Raw genomic sequence first — 24,557 nt, forward strand, 5'->3', positions numbered from 1 at the left:
TTTCGGTCCAGTCCCATTCTGTGGCAGAATAGTATTAAAGGGATAACAAATTGATGTCATTTTGTAATTCGTAATTTTGAGCGGGGTCCGCAAATAGAAACGACACATCATTTCATTAAAAATCTTCGTATAAATCACATTTCACGATACATATTTCTGGTAAAACAACACACAACATTAAATACATGAAATGCATAAAATGAATGTTCAACAGGAAGAGTACGTTATCCAAGTAATGATAAACATTATCTCTCAGTAGCAATCAACTAAATATACATATCTGGGGCATCTGGTGGTCCCAAATATATTTAAAACGTGTAATATGAACATGCTATGAATGAACTTTCATCTTAAGATCAGTACATCAGCGTTCGTCCCTCTTCTCGGCCAAAGTAGGCAAATGCGCATGCGCGGCGTCGTTTGCCACGTCCAGCTGAAGAGACGCTTCCTGGTGTTCAGAAGCGACTCGGTACGGCCTGTACGGCACCAAGAACATCTTTCGGATCTGACGGACCGCTCAAAGGTGGGTGGATTTGAGATCTCGCCACGGCTGTGATCGTAACCGTGAACGTCGGACTTAGCAGTGGGAAATTATATTGTAAGCCGTCGGTCTGCGTGAATCACCTACGACGAGACCAGTTCGGAACGCCGTCATAAATGGAGGAAAAGAGTTACGTGTCATTACTGGTGCTGTGAGGGAATTTAAATGTCATCTGAACTGGCAGAAAATAAATGCGATACGACTGCAGACGTTTAAACACGTTTACGGGTTTTCGGTGCGGCTCGAGTTGTTAAAACTAGCTAAATTAAAAGGACAGGGTTGTTGAGAAGAGGCCATGGATCCCTATTTGGCAGGAAGTAGAGCTGCTGACTTAGACCGGTTTGTACCGCGTGTTCTGTCGGGTCCGCGCGCAGGAGCACTATTTGGCACCTGCTATATCCGGTGGTAATGGCTTGTTTTTTAAAATTAGAAAGTGGAGTAACCCACGAAACAAAAGGATCGACTGTTAACGCGAAAGGGCGTGTTGCTTTCGATTTTTAGTTTTACTTATAACTAAGGCGAATTAAGTCATGTGATATAATGCCAGGGTGACGGCTGGTTTCTGCATTATTAAATAATGGTTATAAGAGCTGATCGGCCGGACGGAGGATCTCGCCTCCAGTTATAACGTTTGATTTTTAAATCGGTGCTGCGGGGCTCGCTGCCTGCCTAGTTTCGTCGTGGATGTGTTTCCGAATGCTCGGAAGTTTGTATTGATCTGTACCTGTTGAGTCATCGTTACTGAAGGAGTCTATATTTTGTCATGCTTGGAGCACAGATTGCTGAACATCAGCTTGGGTGGGGGTTGAAGCTGGTGACATTCAAGCCATAGCACCCAAAACGGGAGAAGGGATGGATGGATGAGTGAATGGTTTTCCTGCTACTAATTCAGCCAATCCAAACGGACTTGAGCTGCGTGGTATTACCGAGTGATCCTCGTATTACATTTCATGGTTATTTCAATCTTAAGTGTTTGCCATACTTATGGGAATGACTGGCAACCACTACTACCAGTTTGGACCTGTCCTCTTTGTTTCAGAGGTTAAATCAGCAGTAACCCGTATATGAATCAGAAGTTCCACGGTGTGCTGTCACTGCTGGTGATGCGTGCTCTTGCCAGCTCACTTGGCCGTATCTGAACTTTAGCCCCCTTGAAGGCGCAGATTAGCACTCCAAACAGTGTGTGGCATTGCACATCAGCCTAGTGAGGCTGCAGACGAGTATAATGCGTCTGGTGTTGGACAGCCGTCTGTCAGAAGCATTTTGTCCAGATACTCCTGTATGTGTTGATATAACTGGGCCGTACTTTGGCAGTGATAGCAATTTTGTGTGGAAATATATGCAATGAAGCCCACGAAAGAACCTCAGAACTTCAATTTGTTCTCGCCTGGCTTCTCGTTTTTTCAGATATTGAATGACTGGTTTTTCTTATTTTTCCCCGAAGCTTGTTCTGACCTGCAAAGCCCACTCTGAAATGGCTGACACTCTTACTGGCACTTTGTTCCTTGGTTTATGTGTTTGGGTGGTTGGCCTTCTCACTGATTTCATGATGCTTTTGGACATTCCTGCTTACTGAGTATATGTTCAGATATCAGTACTTGCATTGTAAAATGGGTGTGTTCTGTGAGGCCAGTGTGTCACGCAAACAGTCCTTTGAGGCTTGTGTGCATATTCTCTCCTGTAACATACCAGCTCTATAATGTATAATGGTACCTTTGTACCCCTTAACACCAGAGTAAAATACTGTTTTTCTTGTATCATAGCTTGTGGAGGTGTAAGTGCAAAGTAAAAGTTCTGGATGCTTCCGAAAAGTTAGTTATGCTCTGCAGTATTAGGGTATTGTCCCAGTTGTGGAGCAGATTGTGTGGATGGCAAAAATGTATACTGGCCAGGATCCGTTCTTATGATTAGTAAGCTGTATTTAGTAAAAGCCAGCAATGCATAGTTTGCGATTTGAAACACAGCTAGTGAATAATACAGAAATGTAGTCCTTTTAATGTTCTAATACAGTCTTGCTACAACATGTGATATTGCACTGCTAATCTGTTCTAACACCATTTATATATTAGTATCCAAGTCCAATACAATGCGGAATCGCATTTGTGATTCTGCAATTTTCAGTTGGAAAGAGAAGCATTACTCGAATTATATGTGACATGATTTAATCAAGAAACACTACTTGCCTGAAAAAACTGCTATCCAAGTGAGCGACAGTAATCTTAACCAGGTCTTTTCAGTAAATTGGTTGAACCGGTTTTTAGACTTCAGAGAACCCCTCCGCGTACCGTAATCGGTTGTATTTGTGCCGTGTGCATGCATGCCTGCCACACCCCACGCAACACACCACCTCGGATGAGAACCCTAATGCAGCCGGGTGGCAGGTGATACCCCAACACCTTTCCGGAGGCTAGAGTGCCACCAGCCCCCAAATTTCCCTGTAATCTGGAGGACCTCCTTATAGGGCTGGATGTAGATTAACGTCATACCAAGGACAAAGCAATTACAAGTTAAGGCACCTTGTTCAAGGGCCCAACAAAGTAGGATCACTCCTGGCATTCACGGGATTCGAACCAGCAACCTTCCTATTGCTGGCACAGATCCCTAGCCTCAAAGCCACCACTCCACCCCAAGCAGGACTGACTGTATGTATTAGGGAACCTTGGAAGAACTTTTGGGTGGTCAGTGCTTCTCTAATTTCCATTTTCTCCACCTCAGTACTGTGCGAGCAGCCAGACCAGGGGGCCGCTATGAACGGGCAGCTGGACCTCAGTGGGAAGCTGATCATCAAGGCGCAGCTGGGCGACGACATCCGCCGCATCCCCATCCACAACGAGGACATCACCTACGATGAGCTGGTTCTCATGATGCAGCGTGTGTTCCGCGGGAAGCTGCAGAGCTGCGATGAGGTCACCATCAAGTACAAAGACGAAGGTGACCTTGCTTGGGAGCCTTTATCGTTGGCGCACAGTGACAGGCACTGGCAGCCGGTTACTTTCACTTTCGGTTTCGATGGCTTCCTTATGAAACTCCTCTGTATTACTGTTGTCAGCTGGATAATTCAAACTGAATTTTACCCTAAATCAATTTATATTTAATTATAGGAGATTCAAGGCTTTGAAACCCATGATAAATTGAAGTCAAAGTATCTTTTATATTTAGCTTCAGCTGTGTGATGCATGGATTCATTCGCTGAGCTGAAATATCATTCTCATTGGTCATAGTGCAAATAAGTAAAAAACTGAAAATAAACACTAAGACATCAGAATATAAGTGCCATTTTAAAACCTGACATTAAGACAAACACATATTTAACTATATGACTGATAGGGATGATTGTGCAAACTGGTGCAGAAGCTTGGCATTGAAGCAGAATGTGTGATAAGTAGATAGATTTATATAGAGTCCAAGGATGTCAGTTCTTTTACCAGATGCAGACTGAGGCTGAAAGGGGCCAGACTATTCAGTAGTTAAATATCTGAGCGGAGGAAAGTATTTTAAAGCCTCACTGTTCTGGCTTTGAGGCTTCCGGAACACCTACCAGATGACAGTGGAGGAGAGATGTTGTGGGATGGTCCTTGACGATGCCAGTGGTCCTCTGGATGCAGTGGCCATTGTAAAAGTCCAGCAGTGAAGGCAGAGTGGTCCTGGCAAATTCCTCTGCTGTTTTGATGATCCACTGGAGGGACTGGCCATCCAAGGCATCACCCGAACCAAACCAGGCTGCGATAGTGTGTGAAGATGCCCGCAATAGTGCTTCTATAGCCACTGATGTAGAGGGTTATGCTCACCCATTTTTCTTCTGGAATCCACAGGCATTGATAAGGGTGACCATCGAAATGTTCAGTTAGTCAGTCATTGACGACACCTTGTTACCCTACCCACCGTGGGGTTTTAAAGTGTCCATTTTTTTTTTTGTTAATGCCATGCAGAATTTATTGTGACGCAGGCAAGCCTGCTTGTAGCTTTTATTGTGACGCAGGCAAGCCTGCTTGTAGCTTTTATTGTGACGCAGGCAGGCCTGCTTGTAGCTTTTATTGTGACGCAGGCAGGCCTGCTTGTAGCTTTTATTGTGACGCAGGCAGGCCTGCTTGTAGCTTTTATTGTGATGCAGGCAGGCCTGCTTGTAGCTTTTATTGTGACGCAGGCAGGCCTGCTTTTAGTGTGACTCAGGCAGGCCTGCTTTTAGTGTGACTCAGGCAGGCCTGCTTACTTTTTATCCAGTGAATTTCCCAGCAGAGCTTGGGATTGAAGAATAGTGGTAACGTCAATGCATTTATCATTCTTGTTGTATAGGCATTGAGGTCAAAAGTGTTAAATGTGTGTTATGGACTCGGGAAACAGCTTCGAGTCTGTGAGCTTCATATCTGTGCTCACTGCTGGATCGGGAGGTAAGTTATTTGTTGCTCCATTCACATCAGACTTTTTTCCTTCTCACAGATGATGATCTCATCACCATTTTCGACAGCTCAGACCTCTCCTTTGCCATCCAGTGCAGCCGTATACTCAAGCTTACATTGTTCGGTAAGTTTGACTGTACTTCCATTGTCTACCAGGAGAGGCTGCTGATGCTCTATATCACAGCAGTTATTGTTCTTATTTGATGGATTTTGTATATTTGCCATTCTTAACTCAGAACTTGTGCATCTGAAGTTAACATTGTGGCCTGAAAGACTAATTTTGAGGAGAGAACTGTTTTCAAAAGAAGGTTCTTTTTCAAAGAGGCTTTGGTGGCTGATCTCTGATCTATGGGAGGGGATTGGGGAGTTGGACGGGGTCATGTGCTGGTTATCAGAATGCGTTTAGGCTGTAGTATGCTGAGGCTTTTCTCATGCCAGTGTCTCTTAATTAAAGACGGTGGCAGTTCTCCTTGAAGGTTGGACAGCAGAGACCCTTCCAAAATGCCCTCCTGTCACATTTGGGTTCCTACCCCGCTGGAACGGTCAAGGCTTCCTCAGCTGTCTTAAATATTTTATAATCAGCGGACTCTGTATTTATTGCTCACCTGTTCCCCTTTTTTCCTCATGCTCCTGCACCGTGCTCCCCCCCCCCCCCCCCCCCCCCCCGTCCCCCTTTTTTATACTGGTGCTTCCCATCTAGAGCAGTGTTTTCTCAATCCGGTCCTCAGCGTCCCTCAGACGGCCCACGTTTTTACTCCTTCCACCAGCTACCTTAGCAAAAACTGGATTAGCTGGGAGGGAGCAAAGACATGGACCGACTGTGGATCTCTATGGAGTGAATTGAAAAACACTGATCTCAAGTATGGGAGTAAGGGCTGACCAGTAGGGAATGATGCTTGAAAAGGTGGATTTATGGCCTGCCATGGGCGTCTGACTGCGCCGTCCAATTTGGCTTTGAAGGAACTGGAGTTTGCAGGTTCATCCAAATGGAACCAGCAATCAGTGCTGTGTCAACTTAGTATTTATCTCCAGCTTTGGTCCTGAAATCTTATCCCCAAGAGAGGAGAGTCAGTCCAGTGTTGTTAGTGTACATACTAAATTTATTTGGGTGAGTAGCAGCAAAATCATTAGGGGAAAGTGGATTTTATCCAAAAGTGGAAAATGATCTTGAGTGAATTTCACCTGATTAATGTGAGCGTGTGTGAGAATGGACTGGAAAATGCATTCATTAGTATTTATAAGTGTGTGTGTGTGTGTGGTGGGGGGGGGTTATAATCCCTTGCATATCGAAACCTTTGGGAGCCAAAATGATTAAAACAGTTAAATAAGGATTCTGGACTCTTGAGTATTGCCTTAAATCAGTTTAATAGCAGTTCTGTGGCTAAACAGAGGCTCTGTCTACACCAAGAAACCAAGAGTGCAGTGCTGACAAGTCTTTGAATGCGTTAGTTAATATGGTTGTGGGCGGAAATTGCTATCTTTTAAAAGGTCCGTTTTGAGTTATTCTATCATAAAATACCAGACTCCCGGTTTTCCAAGCTGGTAGCAAGTATTTTCGCTGGTTTGTGTGGTTTTTCCTTTAAAACATATCTCCGCTATACCATTAGCTGTTAGCATGTTGCGTATATGTAAGCTTAATTGGGATTATTACATGCAGTTTTCTTGCCTTTGAGAATGTCCTCCTGTCTATTTTGAAGAAGGAATGTGTCTTTTCAGTCTTGGCAGCCCCTGCATGGTGCGCTACCTGTCCTCTGTTGGTGTTCTGCACTGTGTCAGTGCTGTTCTCTGGGCTGTGTTAGGGTCTGAGTCAGTATCCAGCAAGTGTAGCTGGTGTAGTAGACATCGCTGCTTGCTTCCATGTTCATCCCCCGCGTTTTTCTCCATCCTTCTTACGAAAATGAAATGCAGGAACTCGGAGACACAACAGTCTGTATCCAGGGAGACCAGCCGCGACTCAGGGGTGAGGGAGCAGAAACCCTCAGACCGCAAGCGGCAGAACCTGACGCCACGGTCCTTTGGCCGAAGGTGGCGAGGGGAGGGCGAGCTCCTTGCATTCATCCCAAACTGTGCCCTCAAGCTGCCAATCTGTTCTCCTGACATCCATACAGCAATGTGGCGAATATGAATTTGATTCAATAAGTGAGCCCTGTTGGGATAACCCATAATTCATGATTGATGCTTTTAAAAAAATTGCTCCCGTATGCACATATGATTTAAGCAGATAGACAGCGGTGTGATCGGAACGCATTCTGCACGCTGAGCGCAGGGTCAGCCATCTCAGGGGCTGGAGTCATTTCATCTGCCCTGAATTACTCTGCTCTCTTTCAGCTCTCCTTTGCAGTAGGCGTGCCTTCCTCTTTATCCAGTAGCAACATGATGCCATTTCCTGTTCAGTCAGTACAATCCGTTCAGTTTTCATCTTCCATGTTGGATAACTTTTTTTTTTTCTTTTTTTAACACTATATAAAGATAATAAGGGGGGAGTTATTTTGGATTATTCTTCCATAAGAGAGGCTGTTGTGTGTTTGGGCTGACAAGCCCAGTGCCATGGTAATGAGGTCACATGATGGCAAGGAGAGACTGCAGATCCTGGAACCAGCCTGTAATTGGGCGCCACATACCATGACTCCCAAGGATACAGACTGGCATGTGAGAGCGAACCCAGAGCCGGCACCATGTCAATGTCCGAGACCTAGAAGGGACCTACAGCCCTTAGCTACCCCAGCTTGAGCAGCGGGATGAGTGTTGAGGGCGACAGGCATGCACACGTTAGACAGTTCCGATGATATTGCAGGACCTGTTTTCATCTTAACATTTAGTCTTTAAATTTACAAGATGTATGAATTCAAGGTGAACTTTGGATTCTTATGGCAAACCCTGCTGTGAAACACTTTTTTTTTTTTTCCCCCTCGGACGTCTGTGGTGCTTCATTCCGAGAGCTGTCATGCCCTACAAACACTGGTGGAAGAAATTAGGGCTGCATGATATTGCAAAAAGATTTTGCTATTAATCCTGCAATATTTATATATATTTTTTTTTATGAAATTTACCTGAAAATAGTTATATTTGGCTATGATTTATCTTCCAATAGTCTATCAAATAAGTTGGTGGTTTTGCAGCGAGTCCTGTAAACATACAAAGCAGCACCTGCAAATCACTTGCTTTTATTCAGTATTGTCTCACTGGAATACAGAATATTTTCATACAGCTGAAGATGAACGGTTTTTTTGTGAGCAGTTCTTGTTCGTTTTGATCCTCTTCGCTCATTTTTGCTAAATTTCTCACCAATGTGCCACATTGTCCTACAGCAAGAAGTTCAACCTTCTCTGTGCCACCCATTCCCCCAGGTTTTCAGCTTCTCACACAAAATCCCAGAGTTATCAAAAATATGGGGGGGGGAATCATAAATTTACGGAAACTCAGAAGGAGGCAACGTTTTGGGTTAATCAGGGAAAAGGCAACACCCATTGTAAAGCAAGGAACTGTGGGAAAACCATGGAAATAACCTATGCACACACCAACGATCCACCCCAGTGAGCTCGGCCTCCACCTAAAAACAGCATATAAAAATGTGAATTGGGATTCATCTTCATCATCATCATACATTATATTACATGATACATAAGTATGTAATGATTTGCATTGACTATTTATGGTTATTTGTGGGTGGAGCAGAATCTCGGGCTTAGGCAGATGAACTGTATGCATATTCACAAGATTAAGGGAATATTAAGGAGAAATGTGTCCGTATGTCCATACGCCAGGTTTGATACATTTTGTTTTTGTGTGCACCTTTTCTCTTTTCATGCACATGCGGTTTTTCCACAATAAAATTTCCATATAGTTTGATAGAGGAGGGGCCCGGCTTTTGCCCCCATCTAGGTAGCTCCTGTGTAGCTTAGTAAAGCCGCCATTCACTTAAGTGGGGGACGTGCCGGGTCCTCCCCACTCTCTGCTGGACTCTGATTCGAAGTCCTTACGGCAGCATGCAGTGGAAATATTAAAGACTTAAAGGCCATTATGTAGAGTTATTGGATTCCTTTGAAATGATCGCTAGCTCTTCCCTGCATTTGGGGTCCTGTGGCCCATTTGTGGAGGATGGAAACCAAGCTGCGTAAAATCCATCATGGCCGGTTTTCGTATATCTTTTACAGACCATAATAAAAAAAGAGGTGCCATCAATTATTCCATGCCCCCCCCCCCCCCCCCCTGTCCTTTAACATCCTTTCCAAAGCCACAGATTTGCTCCTCGTAGCAAAGCGGATGCTAAAGTGTTCCATTTATTTGGAGGATTTAATGCATGATTTTTTGAGACTTTGACCTGCTACCCCTCGTGCATCTGTATACAGTGAATCATGGCTATACGTTTGGGTAGTGGTTTGCAGCATGTTCCATCTGTTCGTTCCCAGAGCATGGATAGTTGTGTTTATTAACATTTAGTAGCTGCAAAGCAGTGATTTAGCAGCAACATACAGAATGTATCTGAGCCGATGGAAGCGTAGTATCACCGATGACCAGCGTTGGCATTTTCCTGGTAGCATCGTCTTCAGGTCACCATCCAGAGGGAGGTCCTGTTGTGAGACTCAACAGGCTCATAGGGGCATGTGCCACCTGGTGAAGCAATTCAGATTTAGCAGGAAGTGACTGGATGTGAACTTTGACAACCTTCTGATACTCCTGTAATGATCCAAACCGCTGAATGATCCAGAAGGAGTGACCGTTAAGTTAGTTGATGTTTAATTAATAACAGGCGCAGAATCTCCATAAAACCGCTACCCGATTTGGCTAGTTGGTATGATTTGGAGATTTAGGTTTGAAGGGAATGAAAACAAAAGCACGTTACCATATGGAAAAGGTAGCAATTTCACAGTCTGGAATAACAAAGTACAGTACCAGAGTGCGCTAGAAATGCAGCCAGCTCCTGTCTAGGTGAAGATATGACGTCTCCAACGAGGCAGTAAAACATTCTGCAGTCTCCTCTTTCCATCAGAATCAGTGTTTTCCCCCCTCCTCCTTTTCAGCCGTAAAATGTAAGTGCTGCCCCAAGCCAGTCGTACTGTGGGCCTGACCTTAGGGGTAAGATGTTGCCTGGAGCCTTGCGGTTTTGGCGTCAGGGGTTGCCATAGCCTTGGTTTGCCCTTCAGGAGCCTCCCTGGGATTTTTCTGCGCTCGTGAACAATATTCCAAAGCTATCTCCTCTTCCCAGTTATCTTTAGTCTTGTGGTGCTGCCATTAAAATGCGAATAGTGACCATATGAGCCTACTGAACTACGGAGAGGAGCGTTGGCAGGGTCCTCAGAGGTTCAGTTTTGAAAAATTTTGGGTACAGATCCCTGAATTCACCAGGAGAAATGATACTGTATGGCCCACATTGTAAGTCTGCTTCCATTTGGACGAATGTCCAATGAGGCGAGTATCATGACACCAGATGGCAGGACAAGATGATGATTCATCAGACATCATGCCCCTCTGTCAGTGTTGCGGGTATCTGATTGGACTGGGCTCTTCATGTGTGCGTCAGTCACTGGTAACATGCAAGACTTAAATGATCTGATTTATCCTTGAGAACCTTTAACTGAAGGTCAGACTCAGTCATAAGAGTTAAAAGTTGCTGTTTTGTGTCTCTTGTAAAATGTAAGCAAATTACTGAACTGCCCGGGCTTTTGCTCTGTTATGACAATTTTCCGCATGTATTGCTTTATGCTTTGAATGTGTACTTGCGTACCAGTTATGTCCATCCCTGGATACAGTTCTATTCATATGTTTTGTGTTTAATCTTTAAAAAGGGTCTTTGTGGGTTTAATTTGTTAGCTTGAAGATTCCATCTCTCCTATCCTCTCATTGGAAGGGTCAGATCTTGGTGACGGATATTTTGTATTAAATCACATAGGCGGCTCACTTTCTCAGATTTATGGTGCACGTTGAATCTGGGGCTCTGTTGGTGGCCATTTCCCACTCGCTGGTGATGCTGGGCGCGTCTCCCCATACGCTTTTGGCCACCGTATATCCATATATATTTACAGGCCTCATTCTGCTGCAGGGTTGACCTTGTGGTGTTGCGTAAATCTGGCTACCGGTGGTTGGCCATCTCTAATACTGTCTATTCTCCTTCAATCTGCAGTCAATGGGCAGCCCCGGCCTCTCGAATCCAGCCAGGTGAAGTACCTCAGGCGGGAGCTAATCGAGCTGAGAAACAAAGTCAACCGACTGTTGGACAGTTTAGAACCACCGGCAGAGCCTGGTCCGGCTGCCAGTACACCTGATAATGGTATTTATGCACCTGCTGGATGGGCGCTGATGCCTCCCCAGTAAGCTTTCGGTAGAACGGACCTCTGAGACGTCTGTACTTTTCTCTATATCAGTGTTTCCCAACCCAGTCCTCAGGGACCCGCAGAACCACGTTTTTGCTCCCCCGCCAGCTCCCAGTAAATGTGGACTGTCTGGCAGGGAGCTGGGAGAGAGCAAAAACATGGACTGTCTGTAGGTCCCCGAGGATCGGATTGGGAAGCAGGTCTATGCTTTATTCCTATTTATTCCTAGCTGGGAAGCCCAGGTGGATTGGCATATTCAGTGCCCCTACTAGCTAGTCTGCTAATATTGTGAGGTCCTCCTTGTGGTTCCCTTAATCTATCTCACCAGACTTCTCTGTAATGAACAGAGGAAAATTCACAAAACCGATAGTTTCACAAATCTGCCGTTTTGTCTGCAGAGTATTTTATCTTCCCCTGATTTCTGATTTGCTTCATGACCTGTGCATACATACATTTGCCATTATGCGTTAATCACCTTTGGAAGCAGTGGACGGAGGCGAGGGGAAGGCCGTGGCCCCAGACTCTGTGCCTAAGCAAGCGGTGCCGGTTAGTGCTGCCAGCATGTCTGCTTTCGACCCACTGAGGAACCAGGACGAGGTCAGCAAGAACGTTATCTCTTCGTTCGGCCTCTCCGAGGACCAGGTCTCAGGTAAGCTGACTGTTTTTGCTCTCTTAGACTTGGGATGGTTGGTTCCCCTTTCCTGGTCTCAGTCATATAACCATCAAAGACATTGGCTGTTGATTAGTTGATGCAGCTCATTAAGTGGCTGTGTGGAGTCCATGTAGGGTCCTGGAGATCCAAAAAGATGGTTTGTAGTATCTTGCTTTGTGTGCTGTTCGCCTGTTCATCAAGGTGCCATCATGTGTCATTGGCAAGGTGCCATCGGCCATCGCTCATGTAAACAAAGTTCTCTGTCATATCTGTGCGTGAAAGTGGGGTTTTCTTCCCTCTTTGAAGCCCCCTGTCCTCTGCAATAACCCCTTGCGTCTCTGTCTTTAGGCCCCCCCAGCGGCGTGGCCGAGGAGCGTTCTGGGACCCCTGACAGCATTGCCTCCTCTTCCTCAGCCGCCCACCAACCTGGGGTGCCCCCCCAAGCACAGGCTCCCTATGCTGGGGTCCAGCAGCCACCCCCTGCTGCCATGGAAGGTGAGTCTCATGCTTAGAACCCACAACTCCGTCATTGTCTGCACTCAGATATATGCCATGTGTTGCCGAGTGAAATGACCAAAAATTTGTATCACAGCATTGTTTTTTTAAAGATTATGTCGGTTTTACGGTACATCACTTTGTGTATGCGTGCGTTAGGTTTTTATTACGTAGTGAGTAGCAAATGTCCCCCTAAAACCTGTGGTTTTGATGTTGTGGTGACGAGTTTTCAAGTCTCCATGAAGATCTGTGAATGCAATCCAAAAAAGTAAACATGCTATTTGTATGATGATTAAGATATAATTACAAATGCTGTGTGTGTGTGTGTGTGTGTGTGTGTGTGTGTGTGTGTGTGTGTGTGTGTGTGTGTGTGTGTGTGTGTGTGTGTGTGTGTGTGTGTGTTCAACGTTAATGTGGAAGCCAGCATTTACATCGATAAAATACGTTTATGACCGCTTTTAAAAAGTTATTAATCATTATAAAAAATCATTTACAATTAGTTTGGTAGTTTAACATATTTTATGATTATTAATGTATGTTCAGCTTGATAGTGACAGGTTTTATTAATCATAACCGAGTACTTGGCTCAATAATTGTTTCACTGTAGATTTAATTAGATTATATTTTGTTAAATAGCGACATGTTTTATTGATTATGACTGTCATCTTGATAAGAGCTGTTAGTTATATGTGGAGAATTGTTAAGTGTTAGTAAGAAGGGTGTGTACAGTGAACACAGGTCTCCTGTCAATACACTCTACACAGCGAGCCATACCCTTTGTAACAGCGAACAGTGTTACATAATTTGCTGTCTATTGAAGCTGTCCTATGGTATAGCAGTTCAACCGCACTACCGAATGAACTGCTATACCGCCCAGCACTGTTGCCATGCAATGTGCCTGTTTTTGTGACCGAATTTATAACCTCCTCTCAGACTGGCATAGATAACTGCGGCCCCCGGACACGGCGGTTGCTTTTCAATGAGCTCAGACGCAGCTGAGCCGTCAGACTTCCTGCCCCGTGACTCGGGAAGCGCGGCTGCGCGTGCAGACCGAGGCATGACGGCCCTTTGCTCGCCTGTGTGGTCCCAGGGCTTGTGCCTCCTAAAGGCAAAATGACTCTCTGGTGACAGAGGTGCCCTTGAAGAGAGTCAGTCTCTGGAAAAAAATGGTTCACAGTCGTTACATAAACATACATAAGCATTAGTACAGGTGAGCAGCTCAGCAGTATTTTATACTTTGCTGACAAGCATTGTTAATATAAATTACTAATATGTTCCAAGAGCTCTGCAGGTTGTACTGCCTCGGCATTCCATATTTTTTGTTTTTGTCGTCGAAGGTTGTTTTATGTTTTTCTACTAATTCATCCATGGAAAAGCTGAGACTTCACATTCTTAATCTCAGTATCCCTCGTGCTCCATCCAGGGAAACGTTCTGACCAGGCGAGTCGCCGTTGGGCCTGTGGGGTGTTGGCAGGTCACGTCGGGGTCCCTCCCCGGGCAGTTGGTGGCAGAGACGGCGGGCTGGCAGGTCCCGGCTCTGCGGCTCTCGCCTCGGCACACTGCTACCCGCTCTCGTTTGCGACTCGGTAGATGGCTGACTGAGTCGGCACATGGTTTTGCGGTTGGGAACGTCAATTTTGAGAACGGAGGGGTTCCTCAGTGCCCCGCTGGTAGGAAAGCCTTGCCGGTGCTTTCGTAAACACTGTCCGGCATGAGTGGCTCTCATGCTTTTCCTTTGCTTTTGTCTCGTCTCTTCAGCCATATTTCCCAAAAGCATTTGGAACACAACTTGCATGCCCGAAATAATATATTCAGGGCTGCTACAGTTTCCCCGTTATCCAGGGATTATACATGCAAATCAATCAGCCCTCTCTCGATTAGCCCAAAAAAACGCACATTTACTCCCATGGGGCGACTCCATATGGCTGCAGCTTGTGGTATCTGCTAATTCCATCAGCATACAGAGAGCCCGAAGCAGGCGGGGGTCCAAATGTGATGTGTGCACTGGTGATTTAATCGCGCCGTGGGCTTTGGGCCTCATTAACCGCCGACTTGATTTATGAGCGTCATCAGCTTCATGTGAGGACGATCAGCAATTCTGAGCCTTTCATTTTGAGCGTATTGGGTTCCAAGTCCAAGTCAGTTGCTCATGCTGTTCATCACATGGAGATTAAGTGCTTTTCAGCAGGAAGAGCTCAAACAGAAAGATTCGTCTGGTAAAAGATTGTGACAAATGGAAGGTACTTAAATTGTAAACTTTATGGAATTAGTCTTCCTTTGAGCTGATCTTTACTTTCTTCAGGAGATAGTTTCAGTGCACGTGACCCTAGAACTGATCAGTCTGTGCTTAGATGCTGTGCATACTTTGGTTGCTATTGAACAAGGTGCATAGAGGTCGTAAGTGTAGATACGTGTAATAAATTTTATCGGGATTTTACAAGGTGCAAATTTGTAAAGTTAAAGTACTTTAGGGAATTTGTAAGAGCTCTGAATAACGTATGCATCGAAATCCTAAAACCATCCAGTCAAGAAACATTTATAGAAACGTGTTCTTAGAGTATCAAAACACAAGTTACAATGAACCTAGAACATTTGAGTGAGGGTGCAGAAGCTCACGCACCTGCCCTAAGTGGTTCATGTCCTCCCCCAGACTGTAGGTGTCTACCGTTCTCATTATCCATTTATCCAAAAAAGAAAAAATGCATTAGGATCCAGTAATGACGGCTCTTGCAAAGGACTTACTGCTTTGGCATGAATGTACATGTGAACCTTTTTATAGAGTAACGTCATGGTGCTCTGGCCTAGCAACGCCCGCTCTCTGAGCCCTGGACTCTTCTTCCGATGGGTGTCTGCCTTCTGTCTTAGAGACTGGACTCCGGAAACCTCGTGCCATTGAGCTGCACCATCTGGCTTTGCACTGAACCTGTTATCTGCCTTGTTCTGGTGGAAGCCTTTTATCCATGGACATTTTACAAGGGCCAGGATCTAGGCAGGAGCTCACATTTGAGAAGCACTTGATATGAGTGGCACTGAAGACTGCTTCCTACTTACCGTTTAAGGTTGTTTTAAATTTTTGGAGTCGGAGGACACTGGAGCCCTGCTTAGAGCTGATTCAGCCCAATCGTGCATGGACCTGCCACCTTTTGCTGTCTGCAGCAGATGGATAATGTGCTTCTGCACATAGAAGTACAGTTTCTGTTTTTAGTTTTTAATTAGTTTTCAGTGTTTCCCACAGTGCACCTCAGGTTTTGGGTAGAAAAGTCTGCAACTGAGCTGGTGTCGTGACTGGAGTACAGTTTAGATTAATCTAATAGCCAAGAACTTTGAACATGGTGAATGAGCTCCATGATTTGAGTTCCCACATTTGTCTCCTTCCAGGCAAGCAGACTTGGGTGCCGGCAGTTTACCCCAATTTCCCATGGCTTTATAAATAATTTTATCGAGCATTTCTGACGACCTCTCCGGTTACCATGGGATTGTGTTCTAGTCTTAATTTTAATTGCTTCCATTCCACTTAGATGTTTTTCCACAGTAGTATTTTGTTTTTGTGGGCATTAGCATTTTCGATTAAATATTCTTGGGTTTTTGCTGCTTATGCGACAGAGGGTCTTAGAATCCAGGCTTTGGTGATGAGTTGAATCTTCCTGGTTCAGCAGCAGTTGGACCTCAAAACTAAACGGGTTCAGATGGAAGAACAACCTCTGAAATGACCACCGGTGGGAGAAAGTGTGTAGTTGTTAAGTCAAACCATTTTGATTGGTCTTCTTAATGGAAATCGGTTGTATGTGCGACTGGTTGGGTAGCAGCTCAAGTGAGGTCACCACTCTGTCATAACTAAGCTGCTGTTTGTCTTTGTGACTTCGGCTTCAATCATGCTGCCTTGACACCCCCTTTTTTGCACACTTCCCTACTTGGCACTTTGTATGGAATTCCTCAAAATGGACTCGTTGATGTCATCTTTCCACTACCTCGGATTTTTCTTAAAGCTGCTGTGTTCATATTCGGCTCTCGTCTGTCTGTCTGTCACTGTGTGGTCCCTGGTCCCTTTTGAGGAAGCTTGGTGCCTTTAAGCCAGTTAGAGAGTTCGCTTCTCTGCCAGCAGCCAATCAGCACCTTCATTGGCGTGATTTTTTTTGCTTGCGGTTTGGGAAGTCTTGAGTCTTTCCGAATGTGGCCTAGTTTGATGATGAAGTGGTTGTCCTCACCACATTTCTCACAGTTTGTGATGGAGTATTGATGTTGTTCTAAAACTTTTTCCACTCCAACTGCAGAAATTTGTAAATGCAGACTAATGTATAGCGAACTGATATGCTTCTCAGGATTTTGGTATTTAAACAAGTGAGGATTTCAGGGTTCCCTTTGATTTTGATAATTCAAATGCACATCAGCACCAGTTCTACCTGCTAGAAGACATGAACGTTGAGAATTATGAGATGTCTAACAAATGTTGGACATCGATCTGCCTTTCTGTTTACTTACGCAGGCCTATAAGTTTAGTTTCAATCCAGTCCCATTTGCGAGGTTGTGCATCTTGGCTCTATGGCAGCTGATGGTATTAGCTTATATAAGAGGTGTAGGGATGGAAAGGATGACATTTCATGAACCATTTGCTGTATTTTTTTGACCCCACTAGATGGTGCTCTTGGGTTGCTTTGGGACATCCTTTTGTACATCCTTTTTGAACAGAAAGCACCATCTAGTGGGGTCAGAAAGTATAATCAATTGGTCATGAAGTGTTATTTTGTCCATCACTAAAAAGGTGGTAGAAGTTTGAAGGGTGAAGGAGTTGTGCAAGAAGGGAGAGGTGTGGAGGGATGGGCATGGGATGGCCTGGAGGGAGAGGCAGCTGAGGATAGGTCATGTAGAGCTTGTCCTACCTCTTGTTCACTTGGAAAGAGGAGGTATGGAAGTTACACACAGCAGTAAGATTGGGGAATGAAAAACGTTATCTGCTGGGGTGGTCCTCTGGTGTCTTCTCAGAGTCTGTTTGACAGAGCAGAAACAGATCCCCAAACTCGGAAGAAATCAGACAGTGGGTGGATAAGGAGGTCTTGATTTTCTGCCTTCATAGGATATGCTGCATAGATGTAGGATAATGAGCTTAGAACTGGTCTCCTCCCTGGACTCTAATGAGAGGAGGATACCTCTGCTTTCCATCAAACCTTTCAAGTGAGACCGGGCGAAAGATCCTATCATATCTGCTTTGGTTCCATTAGTTTGGTTACCTGGAAACAACAGGCTTGCTTAAAAATTCATGCAGGGAACATCATTTATTTCTCTGCCTTTCTTTGGCTCTTATTTGGTGGTGGAGGGTGCCCCAGCTTATTTACCGACCTCAAATTCAAATTGTTCATCATGAGAAATGACAGGGAGGGTGGTCGCGGCCAGTGTCGCTTGGTTTAGGATTATTCAAGATGTTCTGCCTTCAAAGGATTCATAGGATATGAACGAATAACAGCAGAGGTTCATCTGGTCTGTAATTCAAAGAAATGAAGTGGGCACTTTGTATATTGTTAGCAAACTAGACCTTCAGCATGATAGCCTAGTAACATACCGCTACTTGAGCCCTTGTTTTGTTAAGCTTGTCCTTTCTACCGCCATCAAAGAGAATAAATCAGTGGGACATGGTCCTCTGTTCACTTACCTTAGGAGTTTTGATAAAAGCAGTTAGTCAGAGCAGATGAATTCGGATTTTGTCCTTTCATAATTCTCAAGCAAGGGATTAGACCAGAGGGAACACTTTGGACGCAAGTCTTTTTCACTTTTTACTGAATACGTGTAGGGCCACCAGGTTCTGGAAAAATATCGTTAAACTTGCATTTGATGATGTCTCACGACTGTCACAGTGGGTTGCTAGAGGGGACCCTGTCATTGACCGGCAAATCCAGTTTTTTCTGTAGGATGCCTCTTTTGATTAGGCGGATATGTCTTCTTTCCATTTCCCCTCGCGTCTAGTACGTGAATGTTTTTATAAAAATAGGCTGCTGTAGCACTATCGCAAGGAATGGAAGTCTGGTCCTGATATGTTCCCCTCTTCCAGACCTCACTCATTATCTCAGTGCTCCACTGGCTCTGGAGACGCTATGTTTGCCGCTAAACTAACCACATGGCTGGCATTAGCATCTCTATGGTTTTAACCAACCCCATCCCATCCTCTGGCCAACAGGAACACTGCGGTTTTTTTGTGTTTTGATTTCCAACTAGTAGGCTTCAATTTATGAAGTCGTTGGGGGAATCGGCGAGTGGCGAGGAAGCCTGTGGGCCAGAAAGCCCCTTAGGTGGAAAAACAGCAGGTCACTCTGGAAGTGCAGCTCGCATGGAGCCACGAGAAACACAGACGAACCCATAAACCACCACTGCGTTTCATCATGCACTTCAAAGTTTCGGAGCGTTAGTGGGAGACCTGATTTATGACCTTAACCCAGGTTATGCAACATGCCAGATATAGAGAAGGAAAGCCTCACACGCTCTCATTATGCCCATGGGGTGTTAAAAATAACATAAACCTCACCCTTTTGGAGTCGGCTGCATTGAGAGAGATTTGAGATCCTTTCTCTCTGTGTAATTCCAGGTTAAAGTTCAATAGAGTTTTTCCCGGCCCACAAACCACCCACAGCAAACATGACAGCCCAGACCTTCAAGAAGGCATTTTGAGGTTGACTGGTTATTGGGGGCTTTCAGGTCTGGTTGAAGTGAACACAGCTGGTACGTCTCTCCCTGCTTGCTGTTTCATGGTCTCTAGGCAGCCCTGGGCAATAACAGATCTGACCGAGGTGTCTGGATGCAGGTGTTTGTCATAAGCTGCAGTGTGGTAGTGTTTTGTATTCGTCAGTTTGTCAGCTTTGGATCTGTTATTAGTTAAGCACAGTTGAGCAGAGTGTACAGTGTTTACAAAACACATATCTAAAGTAATAAAATAAAGTTTAAAAAGCTCTCAGTAGGAGTAGTGGTGGTTCACCTCAGATTCCTGAGCTCCATAGAGCCATTGGAGTGGTTTGTGGGCCAGACCTCAAACCCAAATCATTCATAATCCCCCAGTGCCCTGTGCTGTTGTAGCAGCAATGAGCCGCGATGGTGTTCCGGTGAGTTGGGTTGAGAAGATTCAAAGATATAGTGACAGATTTATCTGAATATAGCCAACTTCCATATATTAAATGCACCAATAGGTTGTCATATGCCATTTTTAATTGATGTTAATGATTTTCCTGCTGCCTTGTCAAAGTCACAATGACATAACAGTATAGGGTCCAGCCATTTGTGAGAGACTGCCGTGAATCATAGATCCCCCCCCCCCCCCCCCCCCAGAACTGGAAGGTCATCATCAAAATGCTTGTCACCCAGCCTGTTTTCTTCAATATTTGGTTCATTGGGACCATAGAGAATTAGCTCAGATTGTCAGCCTCGTTATTGGATGAAAATGTAGTATGAAGTCTGTCTTGCAAATGGTGCAGAATCTCTATAACAAGTGTTTAGGAAGGGGGTTGTCCAATTGAATTGGGACTAACTTGCACTTGCTATTTCTGACTGCCGGAGGTCAGTAAGGTCACACACTTGCTTGTATTCATTGACTTTGGTGTGGACAGTTTCACGTTAATCTGTATGTCGTCTCCTCGTCACCATAGCGTCGGCTCCAGTAAAGAGCTCGGCTTTATCATAATGCGTTCCACATGCACTTCTGAGGATAGCGGCACTATCCAACTCCACTATCCAATGACATGGAGAGTAGTTTTTGTCAGAAGTCATTTTTGGGCTTTAGGTGACTACTTAATGGGTCTCCTCCTAGGGCAGATGAACGGTTCCTGGTCTGGGCGTAGACGGTTCTAAGCTGTGGCTCAGTTTCCACTGAGGTCTCATTGCCTGGGGACGTCCGATTCCTTTCTGGAATGAAGCTCTACGCTTCTTGGAAATCCAATGTTTTTACAGAATAGGTATCTGTGATGCTGAATGTTTTATTAATTTTTGGACATTTCTTGGCCCCTTCTGGCACATTCCTTCATGCTTCTGACCTTTCAGCATTGTTGAGTGGAGACTGTAACAATGTAACGTTTTTTAAAAGCGGTATTTATCTCCCTGTAATCAATATCTGTCACGGGTGTCGTAAAGCCTTCGATCCCAGTCCGATGGGTACGTCCCCAAGCAGCAGCCCCCAAGAAGCCAGCTTTGATGTGCCTTTGGTTCTCACAATAGGGAGATGTTACCATGCTGCTTGGCGTTGTTGTGAAGAGTGATTTTGTATGAACAGTAGGGCCTTTTGTATGTAAACTTCCAAGTTTGAGCCAATGATTCATCAGAGAATTAATGCCCCTTTCTCTGATAGGCCAATATTTATGCTACTCAGTTTGTAGGACCCTCCCTCCAACTACATCAGATTGAATTTTTTTGGAAATGTTTGCTGCAACTCCTTTCGTCTGCCCGAACAATCATCTGGGAACATCAGTGCGTCTTCCTGGCCCAAGGCGTAAATCCTGAGTCCAACCCTGATTAAACGATGTCTTTTGGAATATCCAGTGTTATTTTATTCTCTCGGGAACTCCCAAAAGCAAGGTCCTGAAGCAGCTGGTTCGCAGGCAGGGGTGGCTCTCCTGAGATGGGGGTTGTGTGATCTTATTGCACTCGCCTGTTAAATGTCACGGCAGCTTAGCTAGCATCGGCATTCTCAGTAGGCTGATGCTCTCTAATATTTCCCAGCTCAGACTGTGTTCCTTGTCGTCGTAGCAGCCAGTACAAGCATCCAAGTTAAAGGTGAATGATGAAAAGTTTTATTAGCCATTAATTCAGGGCACTTTATTATACAGAGAGTTCAGCAGCAAAAATCTGTCCAGATCAAACAAGCGCTGCCCATTTTTGGAAGACGCTAACGTCCCCTGGGATGTGGAAGGAACAACCGGTTCAGAAATGTCGGTATTGCACTTAGCATTTTCCGAATAATGCCCCCAGGAGATCCTGAAATTTGGATCGGTCATCATTTTTAGGCCCCCCACCACCATTAAGAAAATTGCAATGTACAGGGGCATCAGTGGTAACCCAGAGATGACCCCTTAAAATTGACCTCTCTTTCAGAGTTGCAAACCTTTAAGCTACCTGTGTGCACATTTATTTTCTACATGCAAAAAAGGTTTTTTGTTTGTAGGCTGTTTTATTCATTCCCAGGAACGTGCTTTATAGCGGCTTCCATCTGGCCCACAGTGAGATTGAGCTTATGGCAGCCCCCCCCAATACCATGCGCTTTCCGGAAGCATCACCCGGACTTCCGAGGAGTGAGCCTTTAACCCATCCTGCCCTAACTTAAATCCCCTACATGTCTTCAGCTGATTAAATTTAAATGTAGTTATAAAATACCCTTAGTTTAAGCCTGCGAGGTGTATTTCAGATTCTCTGTTGTCTGAACACCCTGGAGCCCAACTGTTTCACTTTCCATTTTTATCCCAAAGACAAATTCCAGAGCAGAAGTGATTTAAAATATTTTTGCTCAGTTTGGACATAAGCACCGCTTTTGTTTAATATTTTGTTGTCTCTGGTTCATGGTTACGGTACTGTTGACCTTTTTAGGTCCCATATATCCTGGGTTTTACTTTTATTTTTCTCCTCTGAGCGTTACGGTCATGTGACCCAATCTGGCACTGCTTTCGGAAAGTGTTGATTTGGAGAGCAGTTTTGTAAGGACAACAAGTGCTGTGGAGGAAAAAGGCGCCCTGTGTGTGTGTGTGTGTGTGTGTGTGTGTGAGCCCTCTGCGCTTGATTACGGTTCACACCAGTTTTTGTTTTGGCAGCCCTGAACGTCTGAAGGCACGAGTCCGCCATTGTCATCCCCCTTTGATTATCCGAGACAGACATGCTGTGCTCTTAAAGGAAATTCCCCAGATCTGTCTGGCAGACGGAGTCCTGTGTTTTGTGTGTGTGTGTGTGTGCTTGTAGGGGATTCCGCTCTGGAGTTGGGGGGTGTAAGAGACATTCACAGCTTTTGCCTTTTGATCTGATTCCCCAGCCCCCTCCCCCATAGTTTCTGCAGTTAAGGTTTATTTTGTTCCATTTATGGTTCTCTGAAAATCTGGTTTCTCGCACATTTTCTTTTTGCAAGAACAGAACGTGAAGATGTCTGCCACCCTCGTGGCAGTTTGTGCGTCGAAGATTAATGTGGGGTTACAGAAAAGCCAGATTTTCCCCCAAAATGTTGTAACTGGTTTCTGAAGTTTTCATTCCATGTTTTGTTTTGTAACTTTTTCATACATTCATGTTTGCATGTATCTGCTCCACGATGGACTGGTATCCTGTCCAGGGGCCTCTTTCAATCAAGGAAACAAACAGATGGACAAATGGCTCTGCTACCTCAGCATTTAAAACCTACAAGACCTTCACTTTCAGCCACTACCTGACATTTAACCAAGAATGGCAGATTTCAGTCCCGCAGACCTATTCTCTGTTCGATTTTGTGGGTCTCTAACAGTGTAAATGAAGCCATTTCTGTGCCCAGGGTGTGAAATCATCTCTCCAGGCTGACCTGATTAGCACCTGGTGTCTCACGTCTCTCTTCTGCATCCCTCCAGGTCAGATGTACCAGCAGTACCAGGCCCCAGGAGGGTACCCACCCCAGCAGCAGTATGGTGTGCAGTACCAAGGTAAGAGCATCTCTTACCCATAATGCTTTGCTGTTAGTGAACCCAAGGAATGTTCCATTTTTAGCTGTGTACTATATGCCTGGTTTGGCGTATCTCCTGGGTTTCTGCTTCTCACCTGCCTTTCTCCCCCCCGCCCTCTCCATGTCCCCTTTCTAGCCGGGTACACTCCGCAGCCCGGGGCCCCCCAGCCGGCCCCCCAGCAGCAGCAGCCTCAGCCGCAGCAGCAGCAGTTCCAGAACTATGCTCCACCCACTTCTCAGGCCACCTCCCAGGCCAGCACCCCCGTGCCAGGGTTTGCCGGCCAGCCGCCCCCCCAGCCGCAGGCCCAGGGAGTCCAGCAGTTCCCCCCAGGGGCATTTCCCCCACAAAATTACGCCTCCCAGGCACCTCAGCCCACCAACTACAACATCCCCCCCACCTCCCAACCCAGCCCAGGTTACCAGCCCCGCCCAGGCTACACCCCACCCCCAGGTAGCACGGTGACCCCTCCTCCGGGAGCATCTAACCCTTATGCTCGCAACCGCCAGCCGTATGGTCAGGGCTATACCCAACCCGGGCCTGGGTACCGGTAAGAATTTAAACCGGATCCCTTAAAGTGACCCATATCATTCTTTTGAGTACAGAAGATGCAGTGGGTCTGATGATTTCCCCCCAGTTAAACTTTTTAATTGCGTATTTGTCCTTTGATTAACAAGACGGACCGCCCTTCTGTGTGTCATGGCACATTCCAACATTGATGCAAAACACACAGACAGGAAACCAAATAGTAATTTACATAATAATTATGTAAAGAAGGAGCATTTTTTTTTAAATCACATTTGCCACCATGGTGTTGTATGCTATGAGAATCTGCTTTCTTTAAAACACTACATAGGCATCAAGTATGTAATGAGTCTTAACTGGGAGATGTAGAATGGATGTGGAGTTGTTTAGTTCTAAGTATAGTTTACCCTTTTATTTCTCCTTCTGAACTGCCTTCCTACTAATAACCAAATCGGGATCCCACGTTGCAATGGTAGGTGTTCTGTATAAACAATAAAGTTCTGAGCTAATAAAGGCATGGAGACCCAGCATCATGCATCTGGTACGTTACTTTTTTTCTGCTGTACTTGTTTGTGTGTTTAGGTGACTGAAAGACCATGTGATTGGCTGTAGCTGGGTGGATGGCTGTGTGCGATTGGCTGTAGCTGGGTGGATGGCTGTGTGCGATTGGCTGTAGCTAATTTCAGATGCTCTTTCTGGACAGCCTGGCTTGGCCTGAATCAAAACTGAAGGCTGTTACAATTACAGGGTTCAGAAAGATGACGATTCAAATCTTGAAAAGCTTCAGATCTGGAGGTTAGCCGCATTGCTATAGATGGCAGTGCAGGAATTTGTGAAATGTGGGTTTGGGTGCCACTTTTAATGGGGAGGGAGTCTGACAAAGGCCTTTAAAAAGGCTTAAATTTAAAAAAGCATTGTGTAATTGTTGAATTAGTCAAGCCATGATCACAGTGTTTAACCAGCACTTAAATTCAGCAATTAACAAAGGGAAAAGGAGAAAAC

The 24,557-nt window shown here is 45.2% G+C and overlaps 1 protein-coding gene across 2 annotated transcripts; it reads left to right on the forward strand.

Moving 5' to 3' along the window:
- The first annotated feature begins 398 nt into the window (after positions 1–398).
- Positions 399–24,085, forward strand: tfg (trafficking from ER to golgi regulator). Of its 2 annotated transcripts, none has more exons than XM_048999364.1 (8): positions 399–523; positions 3,257–3,472; positions 4,979–5,062; positions 11,060–11,206; positions 11,734–11,898; positions 12,250–12,396; positions 22,941–23,012; positions 23,169–24,085. In XM_048999364.1, the coding sequence occupies exons 2-8, from the start codon at positions 3,289–3,291 to the stop codon at positions 23,582–23,584; spliced, it is 1,215 nt and encodes a 404-aa protein (XP_048855321.1). In that variant the 5' UTR covers positions 399–523; positions 3,257–3,288; the 3' UTR covers positions 23,585–24,085. The 2 variants fall into 2 exon arrangements, with proteins under 2 accessions (XP_048855321.1, XP_048855322.1); XM_048999365.1 differs by having other exon boundaries at positions 11,737–11,898.
- Positions 24,086–24,557: the final 472 nt, after the last annotated feature.

This window comes from Brienomyrus brachyistius, unplaced genomic scaffold, assembly GCF_023856365.1.
Source record: "Brienomyrus brachyistius isolate T26 unplaced genomic scaffold, BBRACH_0.4 scaffold44, whole genome shotgun sequence".
In the NCBI taxonomy this organism is placed as follows: Eukaryota; Metazoa; Chordata; class Actinopteri; order Osteoglossiformes; family Mormyridae; genus Brienomyrus; species Brienomyrus brachyistius.

Excerpts from the sequence above, each read along its gene's own strand:
- tfg (XM_048999364.1), top strand. The coding sequence starts at position 3,289 with ATGAACGGGCAGCTGGACCTCAGTGGGAAGCTGATCATCAAGGCGCAG. Across the intron at positions 11,207-11,733 it reads TGCCAGTACACCTGATAATG|CAGTGGACGGAGGCGAGGGG; the intron begins GTATTTATGCAC and ends CACCTTTGGAAG. Across the intron at positions 23,013-23,168 it reads GTATGGTGTGCAGTACCAAG|CCGGGTACACTCCGCAGCCC; the intron begins GTAAGAGCATCT and ends TCCCCTTTCTAG.